Source organism: Cornus florida, unplaced genomic scaffold (genome assembly GCF_030987335.1).
Source record: "Cornus florida cultivar Cherokee Brave unplaced genomic scaffold, ASM3098733v1 CherokeeBrave_3.0.0_Hap2_Chr05, whole genome shotgun sequence".
In the NCBI taxonomy this organism is placed as follows: domain Eukaryota; kingdom Viridiplantae; phylum Streptophyta; class Magnoliopsida; order Cornales; family Cornaceae; genus Cornus; species Cornus florida.
In genome coordinates this window covers 91,312,641-91,333,179 of record NW_026775575.1, presented here as the reverse complement: position 1 = coordinate 91,333,179, position 20,539 = coordinate 91,312,641, and the positions used below count along the sequence as shown (strand labels likewise).

The 20,539-nt window shown below is 34.6% G+C and overlaps 2 protein-coding genes across 2 annotated transcripts; one reads left to right on the top strand and one right to left on the bottom strand.

Annotated features, from left to right (window-relative positions):
• The first annotated feature begins 1,270 nt into the window (after window positions 1-1,270).
• Window positions 1,271-18,140, top strand: LOC132307581 (C2 domain-containing protein At1g53590-like). The gene is made up of 12 exons (XM_059805389.1): window positions 1,271-1,605; window positions 1,729-1,803; window positions 2,221-2,364; window positions 2,953-3,048; window positions 3,155-3,286; window positions 12,834-12,986; window positions 13,077-13,118; window positions 13,355-13,403; window positions 15,173-15,265; window positions 15,349-15,532; window positions 16,212-16,335; window positions 16,640-18,140. Exons 1-12 carry the CDS (start codon window positions 1,480-1,482, stop codon window positions 17,324-17,326), a joined length of 1,905 nt encoding a protein of 634 aa, XP_059661372.1. The 5' UTR covers window positions 1,271-1,479; the 3' UTR covers window positions 17,327-18,140.
• A 54-nt stretch (window positions 18,141-18,194) lies between these two features.
• Window positions 18,195-20,539, bottom strand: LOC132307582 (pentatricopeptide repeat-containing protein At3g14580, mitochondrial-like). The gene has a single exon (XM_059805391.1). It carries the CDS (start codon window positions 20,347-20,349, stop codon window positions 19,072-19,074), a length of 1,278 nt encoding a protein of 425 aa, XP_059661374.1. The 5' UTR covers window positions 20,350-20,539; the 3' UTR covers window positions 18,195-19,071.

Genomic DNA, 20,539 nt, shown 5'->3' with positions numbered 1-20,539 from the left:
GACTACATTGCCTTATTTCACACTTCTAGACCTTGTAAACCATAGTTTGATATAAAATGTGTTAATTAAACTAAACCACAACACTTTAAAGCTATATTTGGTATATAAAATGTATATGTCACAAGAGTTGAAATTAAAAAACAATTATCTACATTTACTTTGGATAACAGTTATACTAACACACGTGGGTGGCCAAGTAAATAAAGGATCTCTCGAAGCAAATAGTAAACTCAAAATATTCTGAATTCGATTTTTACAAAGTCCAAAAACACTCGAGTTTAAATAATATATGTGATTTGTGATTACACATATTCAAAATTTACAAATCATCTAAGAGTTTAAAGTGACTAGCGAATGAGTTGATTCTACATATAAAATATAATAATATATTACTCAGGCAAGTTTAATGTAATAATATATAGTATAAAGTTCTAAATTGTAAGCATATATGGAGGGGAGCTAGAAACTTTATTTAGTGGGGAGGGTGACATTTGATTTTCAGGAAGGAGAATGGCATAGTCACAAATGTTGAGGAAGGAGAATGGCATGGCCCCAAATGTCACTTCAGTAGTTAATGTTAGGCCAGATGTCCCTAAAACAATAATCAAAGTTATAATGAAAATTATAATTTAAAATCTATTTGGCACGCAAGTTTGAAATTATGTTTAGTAATACTCATTTGTTGTAAAAATATATTTGAAAAAAAAAATATTAAAAGTTTAGAAAATATGAGTTTTTTTTTTTAAATAAAATTTACTCCAAACCGTACAATGCAAAAATATATAAAAATATTAAATGGTGTTTTGATTTTTAGTCATTATTCACAAAACGTTTTCGTATTATATAAAACAAAACAATTTTTTTATTATTATTTCACTATTACAGTACCTAACCAAAAAAAAAATACATATATAAAATGAAACATCTACCAAACAAGTCCTATTCAAACAAAATTAAAAATAAATGTTCTGCGACCATAGCTATTGTAACGAAAGATTTACATCTCAATCGCTCAATAGTAATTACATTTTAAGTTTGGTCACCACCACCTGTGGGATGAGATGCCACTGTCAAATCAACAATGAAATTACACAATTGCCCCTCAAACGAGTTACAGCCTACAGGTCTATATCAGCCTCCTCACGAGTGATACAGTGGCGATGAGCCTTCCCAATCACAACCCCAGCAGAAAACAGCAAAAAAGCGTATCTTCCTGTAATCGCGACACGTATAAGACGTGGCATGGGACACCCTCACGAAACTGCCTCTCAACTGTCAACAAGGCCTACGAACAAGTCTCCTTTCGTTTGTACCTATATTTTAAATATTCTCTCTCTCCTCTCTCTCTCTTCGCCGGACCTTTTCTCATTAGTCGGCATATATGTATATACATTTATCATTATATATATATTCAATATGGATAGATTCTACGTTTGATTGATCAATCTCCAAGTTTTTGTTTGATGAGAAGAAGAAGATATGGGTATATTGGAGGCTTCTATTATACACCATGTGGCCATTGTGTTTCTGGTTTTATGGTTGCTTTCGTTGTATAATTGTTGCGATTTGGTCATCTACTTGGCCTCTTTTTTCTATCTCTATCTGGTAAATTTCACACACACACACAAAATTTGTATATGAATTTGCATAACAAGTTTGAATTTGATCATTTGTGGATGTGTTTGTGATGTCTTATTCAATTGACACTTTTTGGTTCTGTTTCTGGAGGTACATGATATATATATGATGAGATTACGGAGAAGACTGCAATTCGAGGAAAGAAAACAGGCTAATCAAAGACGGGTACTTTTCCTCCCCTTTTCATTTCACTCACTTGCTTTAATGGTGTTTTATAATTTATTCTCCCTTCTTTTTCTTTTCTTTTTTTCTTTTTTTTTCAAGTATTTATTCTCGTTTTGGTTGATGAAAAGTGAAGAAATTGAGGTGGTGGCATGAACTGAAAATCAAAAAATTATATAAAAATCTGTTTGGTTAACAATTTCTAAAAACTGACTGTTGTTAGATAAATTGTCTTTTATAGTTCTTTGAAAACATATAAACTGTTTATTGAGTTCTTGAAAACGGTTTGTTGAGTGACAAACCAAACAGACATGTTTATCTTGTTTTTAGATCCATAAAATTCAAAACTTTTCAGCTAAACAAATGAACTCTTATATATAGAAGTTCTTAATGATTTATCCCTTCTGCATTTTTCTTCAGGTACTTTCCGACACCGAAACAATTCGGTGGTTGAACCTTGCAATTGAAAAGATTTGGCCAGTTTGTATGGAGCAGATTGTTTCGCAGAAAATTCTCCTCCCAATTGTACCTTGGTTCTTGCAGAAATACAAACCATGGACCGCAGTATGAATTTGTCTGCCTAATTTTTTTTATCTATTCACTCCATCACATTTAGTTGGCCCGAAGTGCCTTCTTCTAGGAAGGTTGCAATACCCTAACTAAAATAATTTTTTTGTCAAGATATATATCGATATCATATTGAGAAGTCATTTTTCACGAATTTATCAGATCTTGACTCTTCTTTTTATATTTAAAATTCACATGCCAAAGTTGAAGGTTATTTTAATACCAATTCAACTCGATTATACAATAATGTTATAGGTCTAGAAATGCTGCATCTTAATGTTTAAGACATGTTGTTTTAAATTATCCCAGAAGTAGGAGCTACACTTTTGGCATTAAAAAATTTATTTTGAAACAGTAGATATATTATGGGAAGTATAGGATGTTTGAGGATTTTTGGTATTTGATATTGATACAATACAGATATCTCTCCTTCTAGAAGTATCTGTGTTTAATACCCATTAGTATATATATATATATCTAAGAATGAACCTTTAATATTGAATTCTTGCTATCATTTGTAGTCTGATTGATTGCTCTTGACTCTTGAGATATTGATTTTTTTTTTTTTGGGTTAACCCTTTTCAGAAGGAAGCTGTGGTTCAGACTCTGTACTTAGGTAGATCTCCACCTATGTTCACAGAAATAAGGGCTCTTCGTCAATCTACCAATGATGACCACTTGGTATGTAATTTTCGTCTCAGGAGTGGACCGAGTGGTGTGTGCTATTTGTGGCTACAATTTTTATACTACTTAGCTTAGAAGATTCGTTGAAATTTATTAACTGTAGGTTTTGGAGTTGGGAATGAATTTTCACTCTGCAGATGACATGAGTGCAATACTTGCAGTGAAACTAAGGAAAAGATTGGGTTTCGGGATGTGGGCAAAGTTACATTTGACGGGCATGCACATTGAAGGGAAGGTAAGTGATTAACACAATATTCGTCTGTTGCAGCTGAAATGCCCTTTGTATTATATTTGAATTATATCTGTGGTAGAACTTGATGAATTTGAAAGTGTGATGATGATTAAGCTGAAAACTGTTTTGAAATGATTAATATGCTATATATAGTATTAAGCGTGGTTATTAGGATCTGGATTCTAGGTAGGCTCAATGGAGGTTCCACAGTATCAAGATCATAGTTTTTTAATGGAGGATTGTAAGATTTTATAAAACTAGTAGAAAAATAATTCCACTTACTTTCAAAATAAAACTATTTTCAAAATAAATAGAGAATAATGCTAAATAATGTAAATTTTTAGTGTCTATATGAAACACTTTGTAAATAATGTGAATTTTTACAGTAAGCCTCTGTATGCTTTTATGACCATATGTACCAGAAATTACCTAATAATAACATGTTATTAGAGATTAACTCTGGAACATATTACCAGTAAGTTGCCTCAAGGGGTCGATAGTTCCCTTATGCTGCCACTCCACTCCGCCCTTTATCTTGAGTTAGTATGCAGTTCACTTAGAATGTTCATCATATTTGGAGTGTATTTCCATTATCAGCATTATCGAACCAACAACACAAACCATTAGCCACATATAATCAGCCCTAAGAAACCTTTTCAGCCTGCCCCATTCAATTTGGTTGGCACATCTTGTGCGAGTACGAATCTTTGATGTATAGGGTGTTGGGATTTATATGCCCTGGCATAGCAAATTCCTATCTGGATTATAGTGACATATGTTCCTGACATATCTGAAATATTTATGATTTATATAATTGGTGAATTCAATGTATTATGTTTCGATTCACTATGAAATTGATAGTGTCCATGTAATTACAAGAAATATTTATATATATGTATGTGATGGCAATCAATGCATGATATATAAATAGTAATTATAAATTGTTCATAGTCGGTAATTATGGATGAACTCATAATTAATTAAGACTTGAACTGGATCCGCGTTAGGTTGAGATATATTGCGAGAGCCGTCGTATGCAATTACTCCCTATCACCGTCATGGCATTTGACTCTTAAGCATGAGAAAAGTATAGACTCTTTTATTAATTAATAATTACTTTGATTTGTTCGGCGGATTCTTCGGGATCCTTAGACCGACACTTTGGGTAGTTATGTAATTAATAGTTAGAGGGTTATATTTTCAATATTTGCATCATTGCTACTTGTATTTATTTTGTATTGATTATGGTTGATCACAAAGTAAATTCGAAGGCCTTCGTGTGTTTTTAGACAAAATGATTTATTATATATTTATTTATTTAAATTATTATTTTTGTCAAACAAATGTTTTATTGTGATCGAGCCAGAAATAATCAGAGGTACCAAAATAGATATATTAATTAAGTAGTCGGATTGATGGCTTTATTTATCCGATAACTAATTATGCATAGAGGGGTCAAAGTGCAATATTGACTTAGAGGTTATTTATTATTTAATTGGAGTTCAATTAATTTCTTTTAGTGGAGTAGAAATTAATTTATGAATTAATTGAATTGGGTCCATGGACCGGGCCAATTATTAATTCATTGCAGCCAATAAAATAATAGGCCTAATGGATTCTCACTCATAGCCCAACTTGATATTGGAATCATATTAGATTTGAGACATATGAATTAGAGATGGAGAAGGATTTGTTGTTTCCTTTTCTTTATTTTTATGTTGCCTATAAATATACATGGTCTATGTATATTTTAGGGGGGTGATTTTTAATGAGAATGAAAAAGGAATTTATTTTCTCTCTCTAGAAAATTAGGGTTTATGGTCTCATCTAATGGAGGCTCCCACAAGCCTAGTTTTCCAAGGTAATTCATGGAGGCTTATGAGTGATTCCTAAAGGCAAAATAATTACCAAGAAGATGGAGATCCAAGGAGAAGACATCTTGCTAAGGGATCTACAATAAGTGAGAACATTCACTTTAGAGGAAAGTTTTAAAGGTTTACTCAAACCTTTGATGTAAGTATTCAATCCATTAATTGAATGATACATCATATTAATATTTTTGCATAAAACTTGTCTCTATGTGATGAATCAAGATCTATGAATCAAAATCACTCGAAAAGTTTTTAAAACTTGCACGTTTCCCAACAGTGGTATCAGAGCATGGTTTGATTCATTACTAGAGATCATGATTTTATGAAAATCATCATTCGTGGATCCAAAATTATATTCATATATATTTTTATTAATGTATGTTGATGTATGATTTAATATATTGATATATATTGATACATGATGATGTATGAATAATTGTGAATGAATGATGATGTATGTATGGGCCATGGATGAAGCTTATAGGAATATTGAATGTAATTTTATCTTTGGATGAATGTAATTAAGGCTTTGATTTAGCCGTTTGAAAGTTCAATGATGTAATTTAATTTTTTCCATTGTATTTCAAATTGTAAATATTTTTAAAGCCATGTAATTTTCATCAAAGGATGTTATAAAGCTTCAAGAAAGTTCAAGAGGATTAAATTAGGCTTCAGTAATTTTCTGGAATTTTTCTGAATTTTTTGGAATTTTTCTAGAATTTTTTTAGGCTTAATTTAATTTTCTGGGATTTTTCCGGATTTTTTGGAATTTTTTCGGCGTTTTTCCGGTGGCCGGAGCTTCGCCGGCGGCGAGAAGAGGCGTCGGAGGTGGCCCGGATCAGGTGTGGCAGCGGTTAGGTGAGCCTGGCGCGTGTTCCACACGCGCCAAGAGTGGACTAGTCAATGGGCAAGCTGGCGCGTGGATCTCACGCGCCAGCCATGGAGGTTTTGTCCTCCACACGCGTGAAGGCGCGTCCCACTCGCCCCAGGCGCGTGGGAGCGCGTGAGGGCGCGTCCCACTCGCCCCAGGCGCGTGGGAGCGCGTGAGGGCGCGTCCCACGCGCCCCAAGCGCGTGTCGGCGCGTGGGGACGCGTGGGAGCGCGTGCAAAGACCTTCAGCATGCCCCAGGCGCGTGTGGGGCCCTCCAGGCGCGTTCCAAGCGGTGTTTTGCTTCTCCTGGTGCGTACCAGCCTTATCTGGGTGTTTGCAAGCTTATAGAAGATCTTCGCGCAGTGATTAGAGCAATTAAATGTTAAAAGCTGATTCCATTGGCCATTTTATTTGCTTTATCTGTCATTTATTTATTTATGCGATGTATGAAATGAATGGAATATATAATTGTTAATTAATTATTATTCATGCATTGGATCCATGATATTTATTTAAATGGCTTGATTTATATTAGTTAAATTATGAAAATTAATTGGATTTGATTACTAATTAATTAGAGGGCACTTATTGGGAAACGAAAAATTATTTTTATAAATTATTTTTGAAGTGTGCCTCAAGTTAAATATTAGTGAATCGTTTAAAGTCCAAATATTTTCTAAATTTAATTGGATTAAAATCAAGACGTTTTGCATGCATTATATCATGTAAATGAATAAAATGAAAACCCTAATTATGAATGATTAAAAATTGAGTGGGAGCGGGGATTTTTATACATTGCCCCATGGCCTTTGTTATTAACACCATTGTAATTAGATCTTCAAAAATAAGGCCCCACGCATGATTTGAAGAGTCTTAATATTACAAGAATGGTTGTCTCATGAAAATACAAATATTAAATGTTCATTGTAATTAGATCTTTAAAAATAAGGCCTTACGCATGATTTAAAGAGTCTAGATTATAATGACAACATATTTAATGTTTAATTTTTCGTTAGAGTTTTAATAATGTTATACACTCAATCTAAAATCAATAGTGTTAGCTTCCCAACGAAGTGGTCTATACTAGGTGATTTTAGAAAGGCTAAATTAAATCGGGAATCATTTCATATGATAGATAAGGCATTGTCTTAAGAGATATGGAAATGATGGGATTTGCCCGCCAATAGCAATAATGAACTTCGCCAACCGAATAAGTTATTGGCGTATTGGTTATTCGATTTTTCATGCAGTGGTTTAGGGACCCACATATTATTATTTTAATGGAAGTGCTCGCTTAATAACAAATGAATCTCAATAATAGTAATAATGAACTCCTCCAACAGGATAAGTTATTGACATATTGATTAGTTGATTTATTATGCTACAGAGTTGAGGGACCCGCATTAATTAAAAGGGATTGTTCACCAATAATGATAATGATCTCTTGTTCGATTGAGATTTATTGTATTATGTGGTTAACAAGCTCATTTTAATTTTAAATATGCATGACATTATTAATAATTCACCTTGCATATTGTATGAATGCATTTATATTCAGATTAATTATGTCTAATCCAGTTTATCTGCTTGCTTACATATTCTATGATATTGGATCTTATTTATAATGACTGGAAAATGAACTTAGATATTTTATTCACAACGTAAGGGTACAAAATGTGTTTATTACTCCTATACCTATCTCTTTTACTTTGAGATACCAAATTTGACATTAATGCTTTTAATAAATTAGATAAGGCAAATGATATGACTTGGTGCAATATTCTAGAGTTTAGCTCGAATATACTCCAAAGCTAACATTTGTATTATTTTATTTTCTTCAAGCATCATGTTAAATGTCAATAAAATGTTTTGGTGAGATTAGATAGAGAGTATGCCAAAGTACTATGTCAGACTTGAATAGCATCAAGATAGCCTAAGGAACTCCAGTATGAAATCGAATTTTGAAAAATAATTGTTTATTATTTAAAAATTAGTTGGAGATCAATAAGGCTGACTTGGGTGGTAAGTTTCAAGTTGACATGATTATTGCCTTATTACCAAACTCATTCGACTCTGTTAGAGTGAACTAAATAAGGAATCAGTTTGAGTTCACACTCGCTGATATTCTTATAGAATTGGTAACAGATGAAGGGATAATCAAGAGTATGGGCGTTCCTATCAATCTAACCTAGTCTATACCATCTTCTTCTAGGCCCAAGTGGACGAGCAAAGCAAAGAAGAAGGATGATAATAGGACTAGACTAGCACAAAACATGGGTATTCAAAAAGGTTAAAGGGAATAAGGCAGTGTATGTTGAGGGCGAAGAAAACTGTTTCTTTTGTCGCTAACTAAAACACTAAAGGACGAACTGTTTAAGCAATGACGTGGCATAGGAAAATATATATTTAATCATTGAGCCATGTTATGTGGTTGTGTCTATTAATTCCTGATGGATAGATTCTGGAGCCACTAAACATGTTTGCAATTTATTGTAAGGATTTCAGGATTCCAGAAGCCTCGATGATATGGAATATATTTGTACTTAACCTGATGTCAAGGTTGTAGCTAAGTCAGTGGGAGTATTACATCTGAAAATAGAGAGTATGAGGATATTAGTATTAGAGAACTATTTTTATGCACAGAAGTTAGACGCTATCTTATTCTTGTTTCACTTGTGGTTTATAAAAACTGTGTTGTTATTTTGTAAAACTGGTTTTATAAAATTGAATAGATATGCGATTACTTCTGGTGTATTGAAAGATGGTTAATATACTATAATCACAAATTCTTAAGATTTGCAGGATGTAGAAACTAATGTTGCATCTTCTAGATTGAATGTTAAGAGAAAATTTGTTATTCCTGACTCATTGTATTTTTAATGTCTATTTTTGGGTTGTTATCAATCAAAATAAGATTCAAAGATTGGTCAAAGAAGGTTAATTACCTAGTGAGGCAGGGGAGCCTAAACCAAACTTGTGAACCCTGTTTTGAAGGATAGATAACTCTTAGGGCTTAATCAGCCAGATGAAATAGACATAAAGGACAATTGAAGTCGGTACACACTGACACGTGTAGTCTTATGAACATCCAAGCAAGATTACTCACGTTTTGGATAAGTTTATCTGATGCAACACAAGTCTTAAACTCTTGGTATTTTCTGAGAAGGTTAAGACTGATGTGGAACACATATTAGGTAAACTTGTCAAGACACTTCGATCTGATCAAGGATATGAGTATTTCTTGGGATAGTGCAAAGACTATATGGTCAATGAGGGTATTATGTACCAGTTTTCCGCAATTGACGCTAAATGTATTTAGGTGTCAAATAGGAATAACAGAATTCCACTTAACATGGGTAGATCTATGATCAGCTATGCTACATTATCTCTTTCATTTAAGAGTTTAGCGTTAATGACATCGATGCGCATTATGAACTGCATTCCATCTTAGTCTGTCTCAAGGATACCGTTGAGCTGTGTTTTTTTACTAAATATTAGTTTGAATCATATGCACATATGGGGTAGTCTTGCACATGTGCGCTTGATATGGACAAGTAAGTTGGAAGCAGATCATAGGCATGCTAGATTTGATAGTTACTCTAAATGTCACTAGGATGGATTATTTTATGATCTCAAAGATAAAAGTTAATTGTTTTCACTCACTGTTTATCTATAGGAGAATCATATTATGAATCACATACCTAGTAGCATAATGTTAGAGAATTTGGTATGAGTACCAGATGTACCACATGTGAACACACTTATTATAGAGATTAAGAATAATATATGAATTCCCTATTGATGCGTTAGCATCATCTACTACACAGATTCTTGCATCGGTACATTGATGTAGTGGGAGGATTATCATCCAATTTGACAGAATCATGTTTTTAGGTGAGACCATTATGGACATCCCTGTTAAACATGAGTTGGACCCAGTAAGCTACACGGAAGCGTGAACCGATGTGGATACAGATCGTTTTGGTGAGTTATTATGAAATCAGAGTTGGAATCGATGTATTCTAATAAATTCTGGGATCTTGTAGAACTTTCTAGTAGGGTGATTCCTATGGAAGGCAAGTTAATCTACAAAAAGATACCAGAAGATTTCTTAGTGAATAAATCACGAGTGTGCAAGGGAATGTCATTATTTTTCTAATTCTATATATATTGATGACATCCTACTCATTTAGAATGATGTGGAAGTTGTGTCATCAATAAAAAGGTAGTTGTTCAATTACTTTTAAATGAAGGATTTTTAAGATGTAAGCTATATTCCTAGGATCAAGCTTTTGCAAGATCAGGTTAAAAGGAAAATAGGCTTATCTTAATAATCCTACATTGATAAAGTTTTGACCAGGTTTGGTATGCATAACTCAAAGAATGAGTTCTTGCTTTATTGATATGGATGGCTCTCTCTAGTAAGTAGTTTTTCAAGACTATCAAAAGAGATTGAGCAAATGAAACTGGAACAATATGTTTCGGCATATGAGAGTCTCATATATGCCATGGTCTATACCAAACAGGACATTCGCTACATAGTAGGGATAGTCAGTAGAGATCAGTCCAATACTGGACTTGACAACTGGTCTATTGTGAAAAATATCATTAAGTACCTAAGGAGAACCAATGATATCATATTCATTTATGGATGTGATGATATGGTCCTAGTCAGGTATGCTAGTTCTGATTTTCAATCAGAAGTAGATACTATGAGGTTCATGACTCAGTGTAAGTTCACTTAATGGAAGGGAGATCAGTTGGTAGATTGTTGAGCAGATTTCAATTGCTGACTCAAACCTGTATGTGGAATATATTGCAGCCTTAAAGGCGGCAAAGGAAGCCTATTAGTTTGATCTCACTGATTTAGAGGTTGTGGAGTATACTAGCCTGCCTATTGAGCTATGTTGTGACAATAGTGCAGAAGTAGTCCAAACCAATGACCCAAGGTTCCATAGAGGAACAAGATACACTGAGAGGAAGTATCATGTTCTACATGATATTGTCCGACAAGAAAATGCACTTGTAGTTAGAACATTGCATTGGAACACAACTTTGTTGATCCATTATCGAAGGTGTCATTGATCAATAATTTTGATCATCATCTGGATAACATTGGAGTTAGGTGCAATTTGAATTGGCTATGAGGGCAAGTGGGAGCTGTTGGGATTTATATGCCCTGGCATAGCAAATTCCTATCTGGATTATAGTGACATATGTTCCTGACATATCTGAAATATTTATGATTTATATAATTGGTGAATTCAATGTATTATGTTTCGATTCACTATGAAATTGATAGTGTCCATGTAATTACAAGAAATATTTATATATATGTATGTGATGGCAATCAATGCATGATATATAAATAGTAATTATAAATTGTTCATAGTCGGTAATTATGGATGAACTCATAATTAATTAAGACTTGAACTGGATCCGCGTTAGGTTGAGATATATTGCGAGAGCCGTCGTATGCAATTACTCCCTATCACCGTCATGGCATTTGACTCTTAAGCATGAGAAAAGTATAGACTCTTTTATTAATTAATAATTACTTTGATTTGTTCGGCGGATTCTTCGGGATCCTTAGACCGACACTTTGGGTAGTTATGTAATTAATAGTTAGAGGGTTATATTTTCAATATTTGCATCATTGCTACTTGTATTTATTTTGTATTGATTATGGTTGATCACAAAGTAAATTCGAAGGCCTTCGTGTGTTTTTAGACAAAATGATTTATTATATATTTATTTATTTAAATTATTATTTTTGTCAAACAAATGTTTTATTGTGATCGAGCCAGAAATAATCAGAGGTACCAAAATAGATATATTAATTAAGTAGTCGGATTGATGGCTTTATTTATCCGATAACTAATTATGCATAGAGGGGTCAAAGTGCAATATTGACTTAGAGGTTATTTATTATTTAATTGGAGTTCAATTAATTTCTTTTAGTGGAGTAGAAATTAATTTATGAATTAATTGAATTGGGTCCATGGACCGGGCCAATTATTAATTCATTGCAGCCAATAAAATAATAGGCCCAATGGATTCTCACTCATAGCCCAACTTGATATTGGAATCATATTAGATTTGAGACATATGAATTAGAGATGGAGAAGGATTTGTTGTTTCCTTTTCTTTATTTTTATGTTGCCTATAAATATACATGGTCTATGTATATTTTAGGGGGTGATTTTTAATGAGAATGAAAAAGGAATTTATTTTCTCTCTCTAGAAAATTAGGGTTTATGGTCTCATCTAATGGAGGCTCCCACAAGCCTAGTTTTCCAAGGTAATTCATGGAGGCTTATGAGTGATTCCTAAAGGCAAAATAATTACCAAGAAGATGGAGATCCAAGGAGAAGACATCTTGCTAAGGGATCTACAATAAGTGAGAACATTCACTTTAGAGGAAAGTTTTAAAGGTTTACTCAGACCTTTGATGTAAGTATTCAATCCATTAATTGAATGATACATCATATTAATATTTTTGCATAAAACTTGTCTCTATGTGATGAATCAAGATCTATGAATCAAAATCACTCGAAAAGTTTTTAAAACTTGCACGTTTCCCAACAGGGGTCACTCAAGGATGCACTAGAATGAGATCATATATATTCTTGATATCATCACTTCTTGGGAATTAACTCCAATATCTTCATTTTGAGTTTAGTTTGAATATTCCGAATGGCAATCATCATTTTCTGCTTTTGATTTTTGAACAGAAGAGCATGGTTTTAAATCCATGGATGCCACATTAAAATTACTCGAGATTTATGTCCTCCTTTCTCTCTTGCAGGTCTTGGTTGGGGTGAAGTTCCTTCGTTGTTGGCCTTTCCTTGGCCGTTTGCGAGTATGCTTTGTTGAGCCACCATATTTTCAGATGACTGTGAAGCCTATTATAAATCATGGGCTTGATGTTACGGAACTTCCAGGGATTGCTGGATGGGTGGTAAGTTAATTTTGTGTTTTATGCACACTTAATTCTTCTCTGTCTCTCTCTCTCTCATTGTTATTATTATTTTTTTTAATCCTTGATTAGGATAAGATTCTGGCCCTTGCATTTGAGCAGACACTCGTTGAGGTAAAGTTCTTTATATATTCCCATGTGTCTCCGAATTTCTCAGTATTTGATTTTATTTTCTGTCGGTCACTCCTGCTTATTTGTAAGCTTCTTTTCTCTTTTTGTTAAGAAGTTCTGTAAGCTTCAGTAGCACCAGTGTTTCTTAAGCATTTAGGATTCTGTTATATTAGCTTTAGATTGCACCGACATTCTTTTATGGAGTGTTTTTTGAAATGTATGTGCACAACTTTTGGCAGCCCAATATGCTGGTTGTTGATATGGAGAAATTCGCTTCACCACAGCCAGGTAATTCATGACGCAGAAATTATTTTTCGGACTATGCACTTGTGATTACAGGAACTGGGCTTTATTGCTTTCTGATAAGTTACAATGTTCCAAGCAATGAATGTAACTTTTTATTTGTGCCACTTTAGAAGAATTTGTGGATAAATTCAAGATAATTGATGTAGAACAACTTTAGGAAACCTGGGATATTTCTATTTCAATGGGGGACTTAGGTTATTTGAAAGCTTGTATGTCTAGTGTTTCGAAGGTTGTAAGAAAGTTGAAGAGCTGGTAGATGAAAAATATATAGTTGAAATTGGCTTTTGGCAAGGTAATATTGATTGAATGCAGTTAATAGGGGCTGAAAATTCTGGACAACTACTTTAGTGTTTTGGATTTGAACAAAGACCAAATGGTAGGGAAATAATTAGGTTAATTAGGGGTTGTTATGCAAGGTTTTGGAGATGAACAGGGGATGTTTAGGGATGTGAATGGTAACCAGTGAAATCACCTTAAAAAAAAAAAAAAAAAAAAACGCACACACACAAATATAACTATACCAGCAGCATATTATAACTAAATTAACAAAAAATAAGACTATTGCAAGGTACAAAGTATGCTTCATGTGAAATTCTCCATTTGCCCCTTTCGTATTAGCAAGCTTTGCATCAATTAATTGATTAAAGGAAATCTTCAGTTTCTCCTTCCTTCATTTTGTAAGAGACAATAGCCTAGAGGATAAACACCATCAAGATGCAATCAAGGTAATGAAACATATACTTGTCAAGAAAATATTTTGAAACGGTTGAAGCATTGGAGATAAAACTAGAGGAAATTGACTGAAATAGCTTGGACACATGCAGCAATGCCAATAATTGTTTCAATGGGAAAGAGTGACATGCCCCATATCAATGGTAACGTTAGAGTATGGGGGGAACAAAATTGAGATATGTTGAAATATAAAGAAAGAGATGATTGTGTGTGACCCAATTGAAATTGTAGCCTTAGAGCATAATGGTGAAACATGATCATCTAACCGACCCAAATAGTTGGGACAAGATTTTGTTGACTTGAGATGAATCCATTTGTTGAGTCTTGTAAAATTTGATGATATAATTCTGCTTTTGCATGAAGCCTATTTTAACTCGGGAAGTATTTGGTGGTATCTCATTGGATGATAGGACTTATACTGCTTTGGAGAGGTGAAACGAGGAAATTCCATTATTAAGTATTGTTTGTGTTCTCATCTTTGTGCTGAAAAATATACTTTTTGGCTTGTGGAGGGCTGTGGGCTAAATATGGCAATGTTGTTAAGGAGTTAGTTTTTCTTTTAGTTTTGATATTACTTTGTGAGGGTCACGCCTATAAAGGTGGTCATTTCAAAGGAAAATATATTTTTGTCCCAAAATACAACTTTTTAGATTAGTTTTCTTGATACTGAATGCAGTGAATAGCATTTGTTGTAGATTGTAAGTGAAAATTTGAACTTCTAGTTAGAAGAGCTTCATTTGAAACATAGAATTGCTTTGCAATATTGAAAAAAAAACACGGTTCTTGTTATTGGTTGCTCATCTTCTTTTCTGGGACATTTGTTATGTTACTTGCTGTTTGTGTGCTATATGGGTGGATTTTGTCCCTAGCAATCTCATCCATCTGCAATTAATTATATAATTATGCGTGCTTCTTCTTGGGATTAAAATGTAGGTGGTTTTGTAGCTAGTTAATTTTTTGAAATTCTTGCATTTCAAATTTTTTCTAAATGTTAAAATTATATTGATTCTTTGTATCAGAAAATTGGTTCTCTGTGGATGAGAAGGAGCCTATTGCCTATGGCATAATAGAAGTTGTTGAAGGAGCCGACATGAAGCCATCAAATTCGAATGGTTAGTTTGAGCTACATTACCCATCTTTCAAAAACATTGCAAATTATCAAATTCTGTGGACACTAACTGGAACTGTTTTCCAGGATTGGCTGATCCATATCTGAAAGGCAAACTTGGCCCTTACAGGTTCAGGACTAAAACGCGGAAGAAAACACTGGCTCCAAAATGGCATGAAGAATTCAAGATCCCCATTTTTTCATGGGACTCACCTAATGTGCTTACCATTGAAGTTCGTGACAAAGATCGTTTTGTGGATGATGTCCTCGGGTCTGTTTCTAAGCCCTATTATAATAGCAATGGTCACTTCAATTTATGTAATGTTATGCAATAAAGAACTTGATTTTATTGACTTAGTATATTTATATATCTTTCCCCTTCATGTTTGTTCACATTTGCAAACTATTCACAAGTTTACATGGTTTCAGTTCTCCAGATCCTCTTAAAATTAACTAGGAAACTTGGAAATAATAAAGAGTGTGTGTATGTTTATCATCTTTTCCATTTATGGAATAATCCGTAGAAGTGTTGCATATGTTTTTTGTTTTTCCTCTGTTAAGAATACTCTTTCTCTCTCAACCTGGAAGTTGATTGATCCCTAAAGTAACTAGAATGGAGATTCAAAAAACTGTGGGAAGTTCCTGTGAAAAGTATCATGTCCTTAAAAGTTGCAAATTTGTAGAGTTACTCCATGCATATAAATATTTCTGTAGTTTTTCATTTTAGATATTGCTGGCTGACAAATTTAGTAAGCATACAGAATTTTGATCTATCACATGCTATGATTATTTGATTGAGTTGCAGATTGCATTTTGATGTCTCAGCTGTGGTTAGTTGATATTTATGGTCTGCATATGTCCATGCTTTCTGCATATTCTATTTGCTAGATTTTCTGTCAAGCTTATCTTCGGTTTCTTAAATAACGTACCAATTTTCCCATTATTTGCAGAGATTGTTCCATAAACTTCTGCGATTTTAAGGATGGCCAGAGACATGACATGTGGTTGTCTCTTCAGAACATAAAAATGGGGAGACTGCATCTTGCAATAACTGTAGTCGAAGGCAACGGAAAGGTATTTATATATTATTTTTTGTTTCCCCTCCCTATAGTTTAGTGAACTAAAACAGAGAACATAAGGTTGCCACGACATTCTATGAGATAGCATTTTGTTTCCCGTGGTATTTGAAGGGACATATCTATTTCATGGTTTGGAGTTGGCAACATGAACGATAACAGGAAAAGCTTATTTTATGTAATCCTAAAAACCATACTCCAGTCAGAAGCAGTGAAATGTATCAGAACATGATGGAGTTGGTTAATAGGAACAATGCAATGCAAAGAGTTCTGATTTAATAAGCATGGCATGGTTCATACAGGCAGATCAGCTGTGTGACAATGGAACACCGAACGATGAATCTAGAAGAAATTCCTTCACAAGCGAAGCTGCTCAGAGAGATTCCTTCTCATCTGGATCACCGGAATGTCCAAAAGTGACAGATATATTTGAACCAATTGACATTGATGGGCAACAAGAGACTGGGATTTGGGTCCATCAGCCAGGAAGTGAAGTTACACAAATTTGGGAGCCTAGAAAACGGAAGAGTAGGCTTCTTGATACTAAAATCCATGGGGAGGATAGTAGTCCAATTGAAAGTTTTAGGTCAACGGGATCTGGATCCAATCAGAATGAAAGCGGCAGCAGCAATGATGAAAGTTTGGAGACTAATAAAGGGCGTCGGATGAACTCAGTTCGGAAGGGCATGCATAAAATCCGTGCAGCATTTCACAGGAGTCACAAAAAGGAGGATAAACCAAATAGCGTTGTAGAAACGGTTCCATCCACGGTTCCATCTCCGGTTCCATCCCACAGGAGTCACAGAAAGGAGGATAAATCGAGTAGCATTGTAGAGCCGGTTTCATCATCTCTAGTTCCATCTCCAGTGCCATCTCCACGTGCTGACATTACAGCAATCAATGCAAAGGAGATTGGACCAGTTCCATCTCCACATGTTGACATTAAGACGAACAATGCAAAGGAGATTGGTGCGAAGGACACGACGTAGGGAAACCTTTCTGAAAGCAGAAGGAATACCTAGTCTTGAGGAAAGTGTCCTGGAGAACCCAAGCAAGGGGCATGTGAAAGATATGGCAAAGAGAATTCTGAAGCATCTGGGAAATATGCTCGTGGCATAAAAAATGAATTTGTCCATAGTGGGTCAAGAATATCTCAAGTTGATTCAGGATCACCTGTGGCAGAGAGGCACTTCTGTTAGATCTGACCCTTCTTACAAGAATTTTCTTCCATCATCAATTTATACCCCTAGAATTCAAGTGATTCCAGTTGTCTCCAGTCCTAAAACTAGTTGTAGTAATGATTCATTTAAATCCAAGGAACATGATCAAACGATGCCTTGTGACCCTGTAGTTAATATTGAGGACGCATCAAAGAAACAGCTCTGAAGGAAATGGAGAGAGATTGGTCAAGTAGTCATCGAATCCCAAGAATTCTACGGAGAATTTAGGAGGTAAAAGATAGTTTTATTTATTTATTATTATCATAATTTTTCTTTAAAAGAAATTTTTGCAGAAAGTAACTGTTAGTGGTTTTACACCATAAGTTTTCCATGTGGTGGTGATTTTGTGAGTATACTTCTATTCATATCAATGTAAATGTAATCCTGAGAAGTGTCAAACAGCTCTTTTTGTAAATGTCTGCTGTAATCTGGAAACTTTTCAGACATTTATCAATAGAAAGGATTTGGAGTATTTCCATATTTATCTTGTGTAATAGATTAATCTCAGCGATGCAGTGGTAGGTTGCTGAGAAGACAGAAGAAGATAGATGAGAATCTGTTATGTTAGAACAATTCCTCCAATTGAAGGTAGTAATTAGTCAAAAATAATGTTTCTTATCAATAATCAGGACTCAGATAGTAGAATAAAACACGCAACCCTTCATCTTTTATATCCTATGAAATAATTTGATTCAATTAGCACCTACATCATTAACATTTTGCTGATAATACAGAATATTTGTTGCAGAGCCCACAAATCATTCAAACTTAATGAAAACATTGTGAAGCTCAAATAATTGTAACATAGATGAGTGTTGGCCACATTCCTGAGATAGAGAGAGCTCACACTCCTTTCTCTATGAGTCCCTCTCATGTCCATTCATCTGGAACCATACTGCCCTGAACGTAACAAAAGCATAGTTCGTTCATCTGATATTTAACAAGCTAATTGATTTGATGGATCTTGTATTAAAGTCTCTCCTGCTGATTCTTTAGATGAATATGTAGCCTCCCTCAAAGCAGATACAAAACTTGAAGCATTCTTTGACTAGCCCTTGTGCAGATTGCGATCCTTCTTGGGAGTAAAAGATCAAATTATTCTGTTTCCATATGCTGTAGCCTGCGGGTGCACCTCAGGTAAAATGACATCAAAATCTGACATGAGTTGTGGTTGATGCAAGTGTTGTGCCTAAATTGAAGCAAGCTAGATGATGTTTAAAGAGGAGAGCAAACAAAATTCTGTAGCCTGTAGAAACTTGGCACATCTTGGCATGCATTCTCCAGAGTCCAGACTAGGGCATCACTGGACTCCTTTAGCAAGGCTGATGGAAACTGCTCGGTCAAATCATGTAAAAGTTGTGATGGAGTCCTGTTCATTTTAGTCAAACAAATTCTCTGCGTCTTCTGGTTTTGTAAATTGATCAAAGGGTGAGTTCAATGTTGATCCATAAATTGTGCTTCCCAATTATGTCATGGACCACAGCACAGTTCAACGATTAAATGTTTAAAACAGGCTAGTTCTTAACATATTTTTCAAAAGAAATACTGTTATAACTGCTCTTCTTTGAGAACGCGCACTGAACAATCTGCCTCCACATTCCCATCTTGGGTACAAAACCATGCCACACCAGTTGCTTCAGTACCCAATCAACATCTTCCAGTAGATTTTGCTTACACAGCCCATGTATCATCAACTTGTAAGACTCAAAACTAGGACTAACACCCTGAGAAATCATCCGACCCATGAATTCCTTTGCTTCGACGAACTTCTTGGTACCAAGCAAACCATACAAGACCTCCTGATATGTTCCTGGATTTGGGTTACACCCTTTAAGCCTCATCCTATCCAAAAGCTTAATGCCCTCTTCCACTCTCCCTTGTTTCCTAAGTCCCGAAATCAATATGTTAAATGTGATCGTATCTGGTTCTATACCCTCCCTCTCCATCCTCTCAAACAATCCAAATGCTTCTTCAATCCGACCACGGCCACACAGCCCATGCATTAGCGTTGAGTATGTTCTTTCATTTGGCCTACAACCCTGTTTAGGAAATTCATCGAGCACGTAGAATGCAGCATTTAGATCCCCACATCCACACAACCCTTTAATGATGATATTCAAACAACAAGCATCAATCTCAACGCCCAATCGAGAAGCACCCATATAAACTTCATGAATAATATCAAATTGCTTCGAGTTTACAAGCAAATTCAACACGAAATTAAATGTTTTCACCGTAGGCCAACAGTTATAGTTGGGCATATCGAAAAGGGTCTCGATTGCTCTGTTTATACGACCTGCAACATGGCCATAAATCTTGATCACATTATAGAAAAAATCATCGGAAAGTCTGCAACTTTTTTCAGTTTTGATTCTCTTCATGACATCCTCAATGCCATCAAAATTCTTGGCCAGTGCAAGCTTGCTGATCACTGTAGTGTAAAGAGCTTCGTTGGGTTTATAGTCCTTGCGCTTTGAGAGTTGGTTCAATACAGTGATCACTGAGTTGGGGTCTTTTAGGGTTTGGAAAATCTTCAAAACCTCATTTGGAGACAGCCAGTCTTTGTGGTTGAGTATGTTGAGATTATCAGAATCCAGATGTGACCTAGATGAAGAAAACGAAGAAGAATGGACTGATCGGATTCGAGTTGGGTAAGGCAATGAAGGTCGAAACATTGGTTGGTGAATTTTGGTACTGCGACCAACAATCGAACTTGAATTCATCCAATGCTTGACAATCAACGGGGTCACTGTATCACTGGCTTTCCTAAGAATGCGAGGCATTTCTCTCATACATGAGACGGCAAAAGGCTCCTTTTTTTTTTTCTTTTTAAATAAGAAATTGAAATGAACATATATTGTGTAAATAAATTAGGATAATTACAGATTTGGGAAATTTAACATCTATTATTATTAATTTTGTTCTTATATTAGAATATATTATACTATTGCATTTTAAATAAAGTAAATGTAAAATTATTAT

Excerpts from the sequence above, each read along its gene's own strand:
- LOC132307581 (XM_059805389.1), top strand. The coding sequence starts at position 1,480 with ATGGGTATATTGGAGGCTTCTATTATACACCATGTGGCCATTGTGTTT. Across the intron at positions 2,365-2,952 it reads AATACAAACCATGGACCGCA|AAGGAAGCTGTGGTTCAGAC; the intron begins GTATGAATTTGT and ends AACCCTTTTCAG. Across the intron at positions 15,533-16,211 it reads TTTGTGGATGATGTCCTCGG|AGATTGTTCCATAAACTTCT; the intron begins GTCTGTTTCTAA and ends CATTATTTGCAG.
- LOC132307582 (XM_059805391.1), bottom strand. The coding sequence starts at position 20,349 with ATGAGAGAAATGCCTCGCATTCTTAGGAAAGCCAGTGATACAGTGACC.